This window comes from Tachypleus tridentatus, chromosome 4, assembly GCF_004210375.1.
Source record: "Tachypleus tridentatus isolate NWPU-2018 chromosome 4, ASM421037v1, whole genome shotgun sequence".
Lineage (NCBI taxonomy): Eukaryota > Metazoa > Arthropoda > Merostomata > Xiphosura > Limulidae > Tachypleus > Tachypleus tridentatus.
This window is the reverse complement of record NC_134828.1, coordinates 28,091,109-28,106,467: the sequence shown is the minus strand read 5'-3', so window position 1 is coordinate 28,106,467 and position 15,359 is coordinate 28,091,109. Positions and strand designations below refer to the sequence as shown.

Below are 15,359 nucleotides of genomic sequence, written 5' to 3'. Positions count from 1 at the left end.
ACTGTAAAGAAACCTTGACAGAACTAATTCACTGTAAAACTGTGTTCAACTTTATGACAGAACTAATTCACTGTAAAACTGTGTTCAACTTTAGGAACGTTTGTGTTGAAATATTGCTTAATAGTTTGAACAAACTGAAAGTGTTCTACAGTGAAAGTCACGTGCTCATTACACACGAGATGTAGCGAATACCTTTCTAATTCTAATCATTACTGTAGTTGTCACTTTCCAGTTTCCAGTCTTGTATCGTCCTTTGGGTAATGAATATCTCTTCTGTTTTTCTCTTTATGTGATTTTTTTCCTTGTTCGTAGGAGAAAAATTCACAGAAAACAGAATAGTTTACTGTGGTTTTACTGCTTTTAAAAACCAAAGTTTATTCACTTTTCAAACTATAGTGTCTCCATAAATCTGAACCGTTTCTCTGTTTCTCCAACTCTGACTGACCCTAACAGAAGTCATTTGATTGAAGCAACTTCCCGTGGAAATGTTTACGTCCTTTAAAAATATTATCAAACTTCGAATGTCCAAGAGAAACGTCAAGATAATCTGGAAATCAGTTTATAGTATAAAAGTAAAAATATTTACTTATCTTCGAATGTTACAAGATCTCTTGAAGAACGACAGCATTCCATTAACTCGTGATTTCTACTTCCGAAGACAATAATCAGAGTTGAAGCAAAAACGTCATAAATAAGCCTGTTTTTTATACTGTCTCGTCTACAGCAAACAAGATAAAATCCAAATCGCTGACACATTTTTAAAGAGAGCGATTGAGGTCGATCCAGATTTTGCCGAAGCCTACTCATCGTTGGCTTCTCTCCGGGCACAAATTGGGAGAATCAAAGAGGCAGAGGAGCTTCACCTAACGGCACTTCGGTTAAATCCGGTTAATGTGGACGCCCTGAATAACTATGGCGTATTCTTACAAGGCTTGGGTGAGTTATTTGTTCAAATACAAGAGAAAGAAAGAAATAACTGAGTTTGCCAGTGTTTGAGCTGTTAGAGTGTCTTCTTTATAGATAAAATGACATGTGAAATCCAGTTCTTACATTCAATCGTCTATTGTTAAGTTAGTAACAGTGTAGAAAATCTAAGTGTGGGTTTTTAATAGTAAGAAGATTGTAATATTAAAAAATTCCTGGCCTCGTAAGTAGTGGTAAGTGACCAACGTTCTTTATTGAACATCGACTGGTGGTAAATGACTAACCTTCTTTATTCACCATCGACTGGTGGTAAGTGACCAACCTTCTTTATTCACCATCGACTGGTGGTAAGTGACCAACCTTCTTTATTCACTATCGACTGGTGGTAAGTGACCAACCTTCTTTATTCACCATCGACTGGTGGTAAGTGACCAACCTTCTTTATTCACCATCGACTGGTGGTAAGTGACCAACCTTCTTTATTCACCATCGACTGGTGGTAAGTGACCAACCTTCTTTATTCACCATCGACTGGTGGTAAGTGACCAACCTTCTTTATTCACTATCGACTGGTGGTAAGTGACCAACCTTCTTTATTCACCATCGACTGGTGGTAAGTGACCAACCTTCTTTATTCACCATCGACTGGTGGTAAGTGACCAACCTTCTTTATTCACCATCGACTGGTGGTAAGTGACCAACCTTCTTTATTCACCATTGACTGATGGTAAGTGATCATTTTACTTAACATTGACTGGTGGTAAGTGATCATTTAATTCAACACTGATTGGTGGTAAGTAATAACTTTATTCAGTATCGACTGGTGGTAAGTGATCACTTCATTCAGTATCGACTGGTGGTAAATGATCAATTTTATCAATATGGTTTTATGTATTTGTTTTATTAATTTAACTAGATAGAGAGCTTTCTTCGGGTAACTAAAATGATGTAGCTGAAATGGATTTAACCTGAAGTAGTCTATTCATCTTTAATAGTTTAACCCTTTTAATTGAAATAACCTCCCACCATGTTTAACCCTTTACCATAGAGTAACTACATGCAGTAGGAAGAATAAAATAGATTTGGTTGTGGAGAAACATCAGAAACATAATATATAAATATATCAAGACACTTCCCTCTGAAAACATGGTCTTCACCAAGGATAGAGAGATCGAGAACAAACGGAAATGTGTACTTAGATAACGGAAGAGGCAAGTTACCATGACAACAACGTAGAATATATACTTAGGCGCTTTGTTTAGGCTAGTACCCATGACAATAACCTGAAATATGTACTCATGTCATCACAGAGATTAGTAACCAGGATAACAACGTGAAATATATACTTAGACGATTTCTAGTGGTTAGTAACCATGACAACAACTTGAGATATGTAGTCAGGCGTCACAGAAGTAATAACAAAATTGAAAGGAATATAAAATTACTGATCCGTAACTACACTGAGTGGTACACTTAAAACTGTAGTCGTAATCAGTCAATATAAAAAAATACTGATCCGTGACTACACTGAGTGGTAACTGATGACTGTAGCTGTAACCAGTCAGTATAAAAATACTGATCCGTGACTACACTGAGTGGTACACTGATGACTGTAGCTGTAACCACTCAATATAAAAATACTGATTCGTAACTACACTGAGTGGTAACTGTAGCTGTAACCAGTCAATATAAAAATACTGATCCGTAACTACACTGAGTGGTACACTTAAAAGTGTAGTCGTAATCAGTCAATATAAAAAAATACTGATCCGTGACTACACTGAGCGGTAACTGTAGCTGTAACCAGTCAGTATAAAAATACTGATCCGTAACTACACTGAGTGGTACACTTAAAGCTGTAGCTGTAACCAGTCAATATAAAAATACTGATCCGTGACTACACTGAGTGGTACACTGATGACTGTAGCTGTAACCAGTCAGTATAAAAATACTGATCCGTGACGACACTGAGTGGTAACTGATAACTGTAGCTGTAACCAGTCAGTATAAAAATACTGATCCGTGACTACACTGAGTGGTACACTGATGACTGTAGCTGTAACCAGTCAGTATAAAAATACTGATCCGTAACTCGACTGAAGGATGTAGATATAGCTATTTAACAGTAGCACTGAATACAACAGGTAAAATCACGAAATGTATGTAAACAGCAGAACCTATCCGGAGCCAGCAGTCAACAAACCGTTTCGGTTCTACCAACGTTGTGTTTAATGAATAGTTAATTTAAACACTCAGCAGTTGATATCGCTAATCATATTTTTTAAATAATTTATTTTATGTTTTAGCAAAACCAAGACACATGCTTTTAGTTGCGAAGCGTAGATACACATTCAGCTGCGGAACCTAGACACAATCTCTAAGCTGCGAAGCTGGACACACAAGTTCAGCTACGAAACATCGGCACACACTTTCAGTTGTAAAAATAAAATAAAACATAAGGAATATGTGTTTTTTCCCTTAACTGACAAACTTAGACGATGTGTTCGCTTAGATGGTTTGACCAGAAACCAAGAGTTACGTGTTAATAAGAGGTATGTTTTCTCCAATAAGATCGGAGCGATGATGCATTGTCCTACTATAGAAGAGCTCTTGTATTACAACCTAACCACACGGTAGCTCTCGTAAACGCAGCGAAGACTCTTCGTTCTTTAAAGTTTGTTGACGACGCCGAAAGTTTATATAAGAGGTAGGCGGCCATAACTTTATTGTAGTGTATCAAACTACTAGGCTTAGACCAATCGGGTATTCTGTTGTTTTTAATGTTACACTATCTTTCTGAACCCAACCTGTCTTTGTTATTGCTATCTTATAAGAAATATCATTGCAGTATTACATTTAATATCCAACAAGATTGTCCAAAATTGTTGACAATGTTCTGTTATGTGAAACTTCAGTTTCTTTTTGATAAGATGGTTCCATTTATTTCGAGCAAAAAAAAATTATTAGTTTTGTAAAAGGCATGATAATTAATACTCTACGTGCTTCGGTTGTACTACAATCAATTTATGATTTTACACCAACGTGAAAGGGTGATTTGTCAAGCTCCATTCCACAAGAGTTTTATTAACAAAACTATTTAAACATATATGACTCTGACTCAATCAGTATAAACAAACCATGTGCAGACACTGACTACATCAGTATACAAAAAAACTTTGTACATAAACTGACTCCATCAGTATACACAAACATGTACATAAATTGACTCCATCAATATACACAAACATCTACATAAATTGACTCCATCAATATACACAAACATGTACATAAACTGCTTTCACCGGCATAAACAAAATGTACGTACACTGACTCCATGAGTATACATAAGCCCAGTACAAACACTGACTCTATCAGTATACAGAAACCCACTACATACACTGACTCCATCAGTGTACGTTGATCATAGTGTGATATTTTTAAGACAGTTCACCACAATCAACACGACTTCAGTGTTTCATTTTTAATCTTTATTCTTCTGGTTAATGGTTTGTACTATAAAGTTCAAGAACCAGAAGGTTCAACTTTTATCCTGGTAACAGATGCTTATTTACGTCAGTAACCACGATACAACTTTTTTCTGATTGGTAGATTTTCATGTCGTGCTGAAAATGTAGAGAACCCAATGTGGCTCTGCGTCTTAAAGTGTTTTACAGACACTTGTTGCTATATTTTCTCGGTTATGTTCCAGTAGCTCATTTTATTATTATTATTTTCAGCATTCAAGAATCTCTTGATGATCTGTGTGTCACATATATCTATTCAAAATGTCACAATTCGTTTCTGGAACTTCTTTCGTCAATACGTCATTACAATGATCTGCAGTGTTGTTTAATTTTCATCCACCGCTAAGGTCTATACTATTGTTTCATTGTTCCGTTATTGTTAGGGTATCTATTATTTCCATAGTGGTGTCACTGTTAAGTTCTATATTGTTTCATTGTTGTATCATTGTTAGGTTCTATACTATTTTCATTGTTGTATCATTGTTAGGTTCTATACTATTTTCATTGTTGTATCATCCCAGTCATACATACTATTGTATCATTATTCTATCAATGTTAGGGTATATATCTTAATGTTCCATTGTGAAATTGATCTATACTATTGTCTCTTCGTTGTGTTATCATTGCCGTGATATAAACTTTGATTTCCTCGTACTATTGTCATACTACATTTTTAATTGTTGTCTCATCGTTTTGTGTTACTTCTTCATTGTTCAATCACTGTTATATTCACTACCACTATTTATTTGTTGAACTATTGAGATAATCTATATATTATTGTCATCATCTTGTTGTTCAGTTATTCCTATTATTTCTACTTTGTTTTTAACTAAGTTTCTTCTTCCAGAGATATATTAAATATCTTTAAGATTTAAAGATCCAAGACGAATGATTGGCTGGTCTTAACTTTAACTGAACGTTCTAAATGTTTTGGTAACCTTCACCTTTTAAAGTCGGTATCCAAACTTGCTTTTGGTTTTCAACACACTATTTTATTTCAAGAGCCAGTTTTAGGTAAAAATTTAATAACTTGTGACCTTCTCATTCTAGAGCTTTAAAAGTTCAAAACGACCCTCAAGTACTGGACAATCTCGGTGTTTTATACATCAAGTCAAGGAGGTTTCTGGCTGCTAAAGAAGTCTTCCTGACACTGATAAATCAGTATAGCCATTATCAAGATGGGAAAATGCATTACGTAAGTAAGCACTCTAACCTCTCATAGTAAGTAAGCATTCTAACCTCTCATAGTAAGCAAGCACTCTAACCTCTCATAGTAAGTAAGCACTCTAACCTCTCATACCTCACAGTTTGTCCTTTTAATTCTTTTTTGGCCCGGCATGGCCAGGTGGTTAAGGCATTAACTCGTAATCCGAAGGTTACGGGTTCGAATCCCTATCACACCAAACATGCTCGCCCTTTCAGCCGTAGGGGCGTTATAATGTGACGGTCAATCCCACTATTCGTTGATAAAAGGGTAGCCCAACAGTTGGCGGTGGGTTATGATGACTATCGGCCTTCCCTCTAGTCCTACACTGATAAATTAGGGATGGTTAGCGCAGATAGCCCTCGTGTAGCTTTGCGCGAAATTAAAAAAAAAATAATTCTTTTTTACCTGAAATTAAAACGCTATAAATAACAACAGTCAACAACACTATACACATTAATTAAACTTAGTATTCCGAAAATTGTTTTATCTCGAAGTCTAAGGTCAAGGGAGGTCAAGATCAAACTACACTTTAATCAGCGTGTGTTATGGGGTTAAACTAGTTTCGGGGAATTCAACTCTTCATCTGTAACTCCGAACACAAATTAACCAAAGAGAGATAAGTTGGAACTACATCTTAATGAATTGTAACAGACGTACTGTTGGTGAGAACGTGCTTTATATTTCTAGTTGCTATTAGCAAATCCTATACACTGGACACGTTAAGTAAAGTAAAAGTGTCATTGGCCAGTATTCAGTTCTTCATGCTCTATAGCCGCCACACAACAACGGATATAATAGATAAACTTAGTATTCCCAATACTAAGTTAGCAGTCTAAGCAAGGAAAAGCTGTTTATAAAGGTCAAAGAGACAGAGTTCATATAAGATAAGTGTGTTATTTATTTCTCTTGTAGAAACCGTTTAATATTACTTCATTCTCCTCGATAAGCTGTGTTATTTATTTCTCTTGTAGAAACTGTTTGATGTCATTTGTTTCTCCTTGATAAGGTGTGTTATTTATTTCTCTTGTAGAAACTGTTTGATATCACTTGTTTCTCCTCGATAAGCTGTGTTATTTATTTCTCTTGTAGAAACTGTTTGATGTCACTTGTTTCTCCTTGATAAGGTGTGTTATTTATTTCTCTTGTAGAAACTGTTTGATATTACTTGTTTCTCCTCGATAAGGTGTGTTATTTATTTCTCTTGTAGAAACTGTTTGATATCACTTGTTTCTCCTCGATAAGCTGTGTTATTTATTTCTCTTGTAGAAACTGTTTGATATTACTTGTTTCTCCTCGGAAAGGTGTGTTATTTATTTCTCTTGTAGAAACTGTTTTATTACTTTGATATTACTTGTTTCTCCTTGATAAGGTGTGTTATTTATTTCTCTTGTAGAAACTGTTTGATACCACTTGTTTCTCCTCGATAAGGTGTGTTATTTATTTCTCTTGTAGAAACTGTTTGATGTCATTTGTTTCTCCTCGATAAGGTGTGTTATTTATTTCTCTTGTAGAAACTGTTTTATTACTTTGATATTACTTGTTTCTCCTCGATAAGGTGTGTTATTTATTTCTCTTGTAGAAACTGTTTGATGTCATTTGTTTCTCCTTGATAAGGTATGTTATTTATTTCTCTTGTAGAAACTGTTTGATGTCATTTGTTTCTCCTCGATAAGGTGTGTTATTTATTTCTCTTGTAGAAACTGTTTGATATTACTTGTTTCTCCTCGAAAAGGTGTGTTATTTATTTCTCTTGTAGAAACTGTTTTATTACTTTGATATTACTTGTTTCTACTTGATAAGGTGTATTATTTATTTCTCTTGTAGAAACTGTTTGATATCACTTGTTTCTCCTTGATAAGGTGTGTTATTTATTTCTCTTGTAGAAACTGTTTGATGTCATTTGTTTCTCCTCGATAAGGTGTGTTATTTATTTCTCTTGTAGAAACTGTTTGATATTACTTGTTTCTCCTCGAAAAGGTGTGTTATTTATTTCTCTTGTAGAAACAGTTTTATTACTTTGATATTACTTGTTTCTACTTGATAAGGTGTGTTATTTATTTCTCTTGTAGAAATTGTTTGATACCACTTGTTTCTCCTCGATAAGGTGTGTCATTTATTTCTCTTGTAGAAACTGTTTGATGTCATTTGTTTCTCCTCGATAAGGTGTGTTATTTATTTCTCTTGTAGAAACTGTTTGATATCACTTGTTTCTCCTTGATAAGGTGTGTTATTTATTTCTCTTGTAGAAACTGTTTGATGTCATTTGTTTCTCCTCGATAAGGTGTGTTATTTATTTCTCTTGTAGAAACTGTTTGATATTACTTGTTTCTCCTCGAAAAGGTGTGTTATTTATTTCTCTTGTAGAAACTGTTTTATTACTTTGATATTACTTGTTTCTACTTGATAAGGTGTGTTATTTATTTCTCTTGTAGAAACTGTTTGATACCACTTGTTTCTCCTTGATAAGGTGTGTTATTTATTTCTCTTGTAGAAACTGTTTGATATTACTTGTTTCTCCTCGAAAAGGTGTGTTATTTATTTCTCTTGTAGAAACTGTTTTATTACTTTGATATTACTTGTTTCTACTTGATAAGGTGTGTTATTTATTTCTCTTGTAGAAATTGTTTGATACCACTTGTTTCTCCTCGATAAGGTGTGTTATTTATTTCTCTTGTAGAAACTGTTTGATGTCATTTGTTTCTCCTCGATAAGGTGTGTTATTTATTTCTTTTGTAGAAACTGTTTGATACCACTTGTTTCTCCTTGATAAGGTGTGTTATTTATTTCTCTTGTAGAAACTGTTTGATGTTATTTGTTTCTCCTCGATAAGATGTGTTATTTATTTCTCTTGTAGAAACTGTTTTATTACTTTGATATTACTTGTTTCTACTTGATAAGGTGTGTTATTTATTTCTCTTGTAGAAACTGTTTGATATCACTTGTTTCTCCTCGATAAGGTGTGTTATTTATTTCTCTTGTAGAAACTGTTTGATGTCATTTGTTTCTCCTCGATAAGGTGTGTTATTTATTTCTCTTGTAGAAACTGTTTGATACCACTTGTTTCTCCTTGATAAGGTGTGTTATTTATTTCTCTTGTAGAAACTGTTTGATATTACTTGTTTCTCCTCGAAAAGGTGTGTTATTTATTTCTCTTGTAGAAACTGTTTTATTACTTTGATATTACTTGTTTCTACTTGATAAGGTGTGTTATGTATTTCTCCTGTAGAAACTGTTTGATACCACTTGTTTCTCCTCGATAAGGTGTGTTATTTATTTCTCTTGTAGAAACTGTTTGATGTCATTTGTTTCTCCTCGATAAGGTGTGTTATTTATTTTTCTTGTAGAAACTGTTTGATGTCATTTGTTTCTCCTCGATAAGGTGTGTTATTTATTTTTCTTGTAGAAACTGTTTTATTACTTTGATATTACTTGTTTCTCCTTGATAAGGTGTGTTATTTATTTCTCTTGTAGAAACTGTTTGATATCACTTGTTTCTCCTCGATAAGGTGTGCTATTTATTTCTCTTGTAGAAACTGTTTGATGTCATTTGTTTCTCCTCGATAAGCTGTGTTATTTATTTCTCTTGTAGAAACTGTTTGATATTACTTGTTTCTCCTCAATAAGGTGTGTTATTTATTTCTCTTGTAGAAACTGTTTGATGTCATTTGTTTCTCCTCGATAAGGTGTGTTATTTATTTTTCTTGTAGAAACTGTTTGATGTCATTTGTTTCTCCTCGATAAGCTGTGTTATTTATTTCTCTTGTAGAAACTGTTTGATGTCATTTGTTTCTCCTCGATAAGATGTGTTATTTATTTCTCTTGTAGATACTATTTGATGTCATTTGTTTCTCCTCGATAAGATGTGTTATTTATTTCTCTTGTAGATACTGTGTGATATTTCTTGTCTATTTAGGCACAGCTGTTAATGCAAGAACGTAGTTTTAAAGAAGCTGAAAACGTCCTACTCTCTGCAATAAAAAGAAATGATACTTTCAGGGATGCTTACCATCAGCTGGCTGTACTGTATACCAACACTAACAGAAGTGCTGAGGTAAGCTGGCTGTACTGTATACCAACACTAACAGAAGTGCTGAGGTAAGCTGGTTGTACTGTATACCAACACTAACAGAAGTGCTGAGGTAAGTTGGCTGTACTGTATACAAACACTAACAGAAGTGCTGAGATAAGTTGCCTGTACTGTATACCAACACTAACAGAAGTGCTGAGGTTAGCTGGCTGTACTGTATACCAACACTAACAGAAGTGCTGAGGTAAGCTGGCTGTACTGTATACAAACACTAACAGAAGTGCTGAGATAAGTTGCCTGTACTGTATACCAACACTAACAGAAGTGCTGAGGTAAGCTGGCTGTACTGTATACCAACACTAACAGCAGTGTCAAGTTAAGTTGGCTGTACTCTATACCAACACTAATAGAAGTGTCAAAGTAAGTTGGCGATACTGTATACCAATATTAACAGACACAGAATAGTGAGTATTTACTGTATATATTTAACATTCGATTGTTTTACTTTGTAGGAAATTATGTCTTGCTTCAAAAGATAATGTTTGTTTTTCATAATTTTCTGTCCTGGGCTTAAAAAGGCGAATTTGTTTTTTTTATGAACTGATATTATATTAAAAAAATCGAGTATTTTATTCTGTGAGAACTGGTGCCATACGTAAGCGAAATGATTAAGAATTGATGCGATGCTCACAAAGTTAATTATTTTATTATGTGGGAACTGGTGTTATATTCTTTAATTAATAATAAAAAGATTGTCATTTTGGAGGTTTTCTTAAGTTTTGCTACAATAAAGAAAATCCATCTTTGTTTACCAAACCACGACGCTCTAGAAAACGACCCAGCAATTCGATCTTTTAATTTTCGTAACTGATGAAGAACTGAGTAGAAGTGTAAGGAACTGCTCGTGTCTTTTCTTACAGGGATTGGTTCACATTCTGCAAGCTATCAGCCTGTGTTCCAGCTGTGATCACACTTGTGCTCAACTTTATGTTTGTCACGGAGACATCGCAAAGGAGCTGGATGCTCTGACCACAGCTGCCCAGGTAGAACTTGTTTTCATTACGTAAAATTCGAGTATAGAGTGAAATAAATCGTAGTGAAAAATTGTACTTAGTTGATTGTAAAGTCATTGTTATACTACACTTGATTTCTGTACGATAAATGTTTAATTTTAAATTATTGGAAGCTGATTCTCACTATCTTTTAATTCTTTTAACCGCCGCCAGAGCTACGATTTAGCGTTACAGATCGACCCCAACATAGCCCATGCTCATCTGAATCTTGGTGTCATCCATCACTTACAGGTAAATACTATTATTACAATACGTAACCCTGGTGTATTAGCTGTATCGTTTCTCGTATTTCTACAATATTTAAATATGAGTATCGGCTACATGTTAGTTATAAATAACTATCCCAGTCTTTACCGAAAGCGATAGTCGTATGAGTGAAAAAAATTGAATTCGGACGTGTCCGTTTGGAAATATCGTACATCCGAGAAGGATGCGGAACTTGGACCTTGCCGAGAAGTAACGCCGTATCCAGACTTTGTCGAGATAAAATATCATATTTGAACTTTATGGAAATGTTCAGATCAGACTCTGCTGGAATTAAAGCATGCTAGAAAACCGGGTTTATGTTAGTTTCAAATTTTGTAGTGCATACTGGAGAGATTAACACATTTGGATGAAAGATAAGATAAAATGACCTTTACACTTCTGATAAATATACAATAATACATTTTTATTTAATCCAACGTTTCGCCTTAGTGGCTTCTTCAGGGTTAATATACACAACTCAAAGTACAATGTTCCTTATCGTAAATGTCCGAATCCTCACTCGGTAAAGTCCGTGTCGGATATTTCCAATCGTAAATGGCCTTATTCAATGTTTTTTTCACTCGGAAACATCCAATACGATGTTCGTTGTCGGTGAAGTCTGAGCTCACAATTATTCTCATTCGGAATTATGTAAGTTAACTTTTAAGTAGCTCCAAAGGCGGAACGTTGGTTCAAACAAAAATATATTATTGTATGTTTATTTGGAATATAAATGTAGTTTTTTTCCTTAACGTTTATCAAAACAGGTTTATGATAGAAATAAACAGACGAAAGTATTTTAAAGATTGTCCGCTAATAAGATATATCCATGTAAATGTTTGCAAACGAAACAATTGGCATACATCGGAAACTACATTTTGGCATTGTTTGTCACCACATAGGTACTGTGACGTCATGAAACTTGCCGTTTTTGAGATAAAAAATGGCAACTCTTTCAGACACAAAATATTCACACCTTCAAATTTAAGGATGTGTTCAGATCGGAGACTTTTAGATTCCAAGACTATGATATCCCCTATACTTAAATGGCATTGAAAAACTAAGAAATATGAACAAATTCGAGAAAATAGGACTATCCACACAAAGTAGCTCCCTCCCCCAGTGGCATAGTGCTGTGTCTAAGGACTTACAACGCTAGAAACCGGATTTCGATACTCGTAGTGGACAGAGCACAAAATAGACCGTTGTGCCTAACTTTAAAAAAAGAAACCTGTAAAATGTCGTACCCCAGCCGTAGTAAGTAAAAATCGACGTCTTTCAACAGGTGAGATTCCATGAACACAATTGCCGATGGCAAAATGTCATCAACATGCCCTAGACAACGGTAAGCGACATAGCTAGCAACTGTGTTTGTAATATAAATATGTGTCAGGTGTACACAAGTCACTTCCACGACATACCTGAAACAGCTGAATAATAAAGTATACAAACTATTCTATATGCAGTTGTTTCTAGAGAGTTTAGGACCGTGTTCTCCCGTAAACACTACTGTAGATAACTTTCTATACAGTACCCCTTACTCTGGAGACTGTAAAACACTAAAGCCATGGTTGTGTTATCCTGTAAACAGTACTGCAGATCAGTTCCCATACAGTATCCCTTGCTCTAGAGACTGTAAAACACTAAATCCATGGTTGTGTTATCCTGTAAACAGTACTGCAGATCAGTTCCCATACAGTTCCCCTTACTCTAGAGACTGTAAAACACTAAGTCTATGGTTGTGTTATCCTGTAAACAGTACTGCAGATCAGTTCCCATACAGCACCCCTTACTATAGAGACTGTAAAACACTAAGTCCATGGTTGTGTTATCCTGTAAACAGTACTGCAGATCAGTTCCCATACAGTATCCCTTACTCTAGAGACTGTAAAACACTAAGTCCATGGTTGTGTTATCCTGTAAACAGTACTGCAGATCAGTTCCCATACAGTATCCCTTACTCTAGAGACTGTAAAACACTAAGTCCATGGTTGTGTTATCCTGTAAACAGTACTGCAGATCAGTTCCCATACAGTATCCCTTACTCTAGAGACTGTAAAACACTAAGTCCATGGTTGTGTTATCCTGTAAACAGTACTGCAGATCAGTTCCCATACAGTATCCCTTACTCTAGAGACTGTAAAACACTAAGTCCATGGTTGTGTTATCCTGTAAACAGTACTGCAGATCAGTTCCCATACAGTTCCCCTTACTCTAGAGACTGTAAAACACTAAGGCCATGGTTGTGTTATCCTGTAAACAGTACTGCAGATCAGTTCCCATACAGTACCCCCTTACTCTACAGACTGTAAAACACTAAGGCCATGGTTTTGTTCTCCTGTAAACAGTACTGTGAATCGGTTAATATATAGTGTTTCCTATTTGGTGTTTTGTATCTATTTTGCGATACGTCACTTATTGTTTGTGTCATGGCTGGACTGTATTGAAGCTCTTATGTTTCCTTGTAGGGTCGGTATACTGAAGCGTTGAAGCACTACCGATTGGCACAAAACCTAGATCCGAACAACCTGGTAGTTTTGGAAAACCTCAAGAAACTGAAGAAACAAGTGCTCAAGTCGTCATTACAAGACCGTATAGGTGACAACCACGTTTGCCAGACATGGTGATGACGCGTTTTGACTCCCCAGTGACGTTGCAATACTTTCTCCTGCGTTACGTAGGAGAACGGTAAAATCTTGAGATAAGTCATCTCAAAGCTGAGAGAGTCAACTCCACAAATAGTTGAATTATCTAGATAGGGGGCGCTGCTTTGCAGCTACGAATCATTAAACGAATACTAAGTTTTGTAAGAAAAGTAGAGCGTGTTACATAATATATTAAATCATAGTTTAGAGAGAGAAAAAACACCTAACAGAAAGATTGTATTTTTTGCCAAAGACAATGTCGATAAATGTTTTACGTTTACGCTGTACTGAGTTTTGTTTTCTCCTGGAATTTTAAAGAAAAGAACGCTAAGAGAGGGACATAGAATTTGAAATTTGCTAACAGGACCGAGCAGGATTTTGAAGCAACTTTAACAATTGGGTCAAGTGATATACAGTATAATGTACTAAATCATTCATCACAATTCATACGAGAAAAACAATACATGAATAGATGAATAGTCAGTTATTTTAACAAAAAACTCTAAGAAAGAATTCAACTATTTACTTAAGATAACGGACTTAAGCCTAGAAAGTCTACCATCAAAAAGTGTAGCATATAATGTCCTAGAATAACGTATGAAAACCTCGAAAATTATTCTCTAAAGCAGTGAATATCCTAAAATAACACGATGATCTACTGAAACCTAGGAATTACTCCCGAAATATAATAAATTTTAAAACCATAAGATGGCGTACTAAAAGCTAAAAAGAAACCCCTGAAACAGTTTAAATTTTAAAACCCTATTATAAAACACTGAAACCCAAATATTATTCCCCAAAACAACCTAAGTCCTAAAATTACAAGATAATGTACTTTGTCCTAGAAAATTACGCCTTGAAACAACCTAAATTCTAAAACCCGAGAAGGGCGTACTAAAACCTAGAAATTACTCCCTCAAACAGAGGATGTACTAAACACCTTAAACTAGTGTATTAAAACATAGAAATTACTCTCTCAAACAGAGGATATACTAAACACCTTAAACTAGCGTATTAAAACATAGAAATTACTCCCTCAAACAGAGGATGTACTAAACACCTTAAACTAGTGTATTAAAACATAGAAATTACTCTCTCAAACAGAGGATGTACTAAACACCTTAACTAGCGTATTAAAACATAGAAATTACTCCCTCAAACAGAGGATGTACTAAACACCTTAAAATAGCGTATTAAAACATAGAAATTACTCCCCACAACTATTAAATTCTAAAAGCAGGATGACACATTAAAATCTTAAAGAAATTTACTCTGTGAAACTATGTAAGTCTAATATCCCAGAATAACTTACTAAAACGTAGAAAAGTTCTTCCCTTAACACTTTGAGTTCTAAAATCCTAGGATGACTTACCGAGACCTATAAAATTACTCTTTAAAACTGTGTCAGCTATAAAAACCATAAAATGACGAACTAAAACCAACAAGTGACCCGAAACAGTGCAAGTTCTAAAACTTTAGTATGGCGTACTAAATCACAGAAAATTACTCCTTCAAAAACAGAGTTATAAAACTCTAGCATGACGTACTTGATGCTGTAAAAACAAGGTAATTTCTAAAACACCTGTATTAAAATCTAGACGTTACTTCCTCAAACAGTGCAAGTTGAAACAGTCTTAAGTTCTAAAATCCTAGGATAACATATTAAAACTTAGCAAATTACTCCCTAAAACAAGGCAAGTTTTAAAATCCTAA

At 34.8% G+C, this 15,359-nt stretch overlaps 1 protein-coding gene across 1 annotated transcript in view; it reads left to right on the top strand.

The window, feature by feature from the left end:
• Positions 1-14,958, top strand: part of LOC143248753 (protein O-mannosyl-transferase TMTC1-like) — a 62,304-nt gene extending 47,346 nt beyond the window's left edge. The window contains exons 11-17 of the mRNA XM_076497436.1: positions 725-936; positions 3,496-3,631; positions 5,499-5,643; positions 9,569-9,706; positions 10,603-10,725; positions 10,909-10,986; positions 13,470-14,958. Of these exons, the coding sequence (XP_076353551.1) occupies positions 725-936; positions 3,496-3,631; positions 5,499-5,643; positions 9,569-9,706; positions 10,603-10,725; positions 10,909-10,986; positions 13,470-13,628 (991 nt within the window). The 3' untranslated portion in view covers positions 13,629-14,958. The remainder of the gene's footprint in view (positions 1-724; positions 937-3,495; positions 3,632-5,498; positions 5,644-9,568; positions 9,707-10,602; positions 10,726-10,908; positions 10,987-13,469) is intronic.
• Positions 14,959-15,359: the final 401 nt, after the last annotated feature.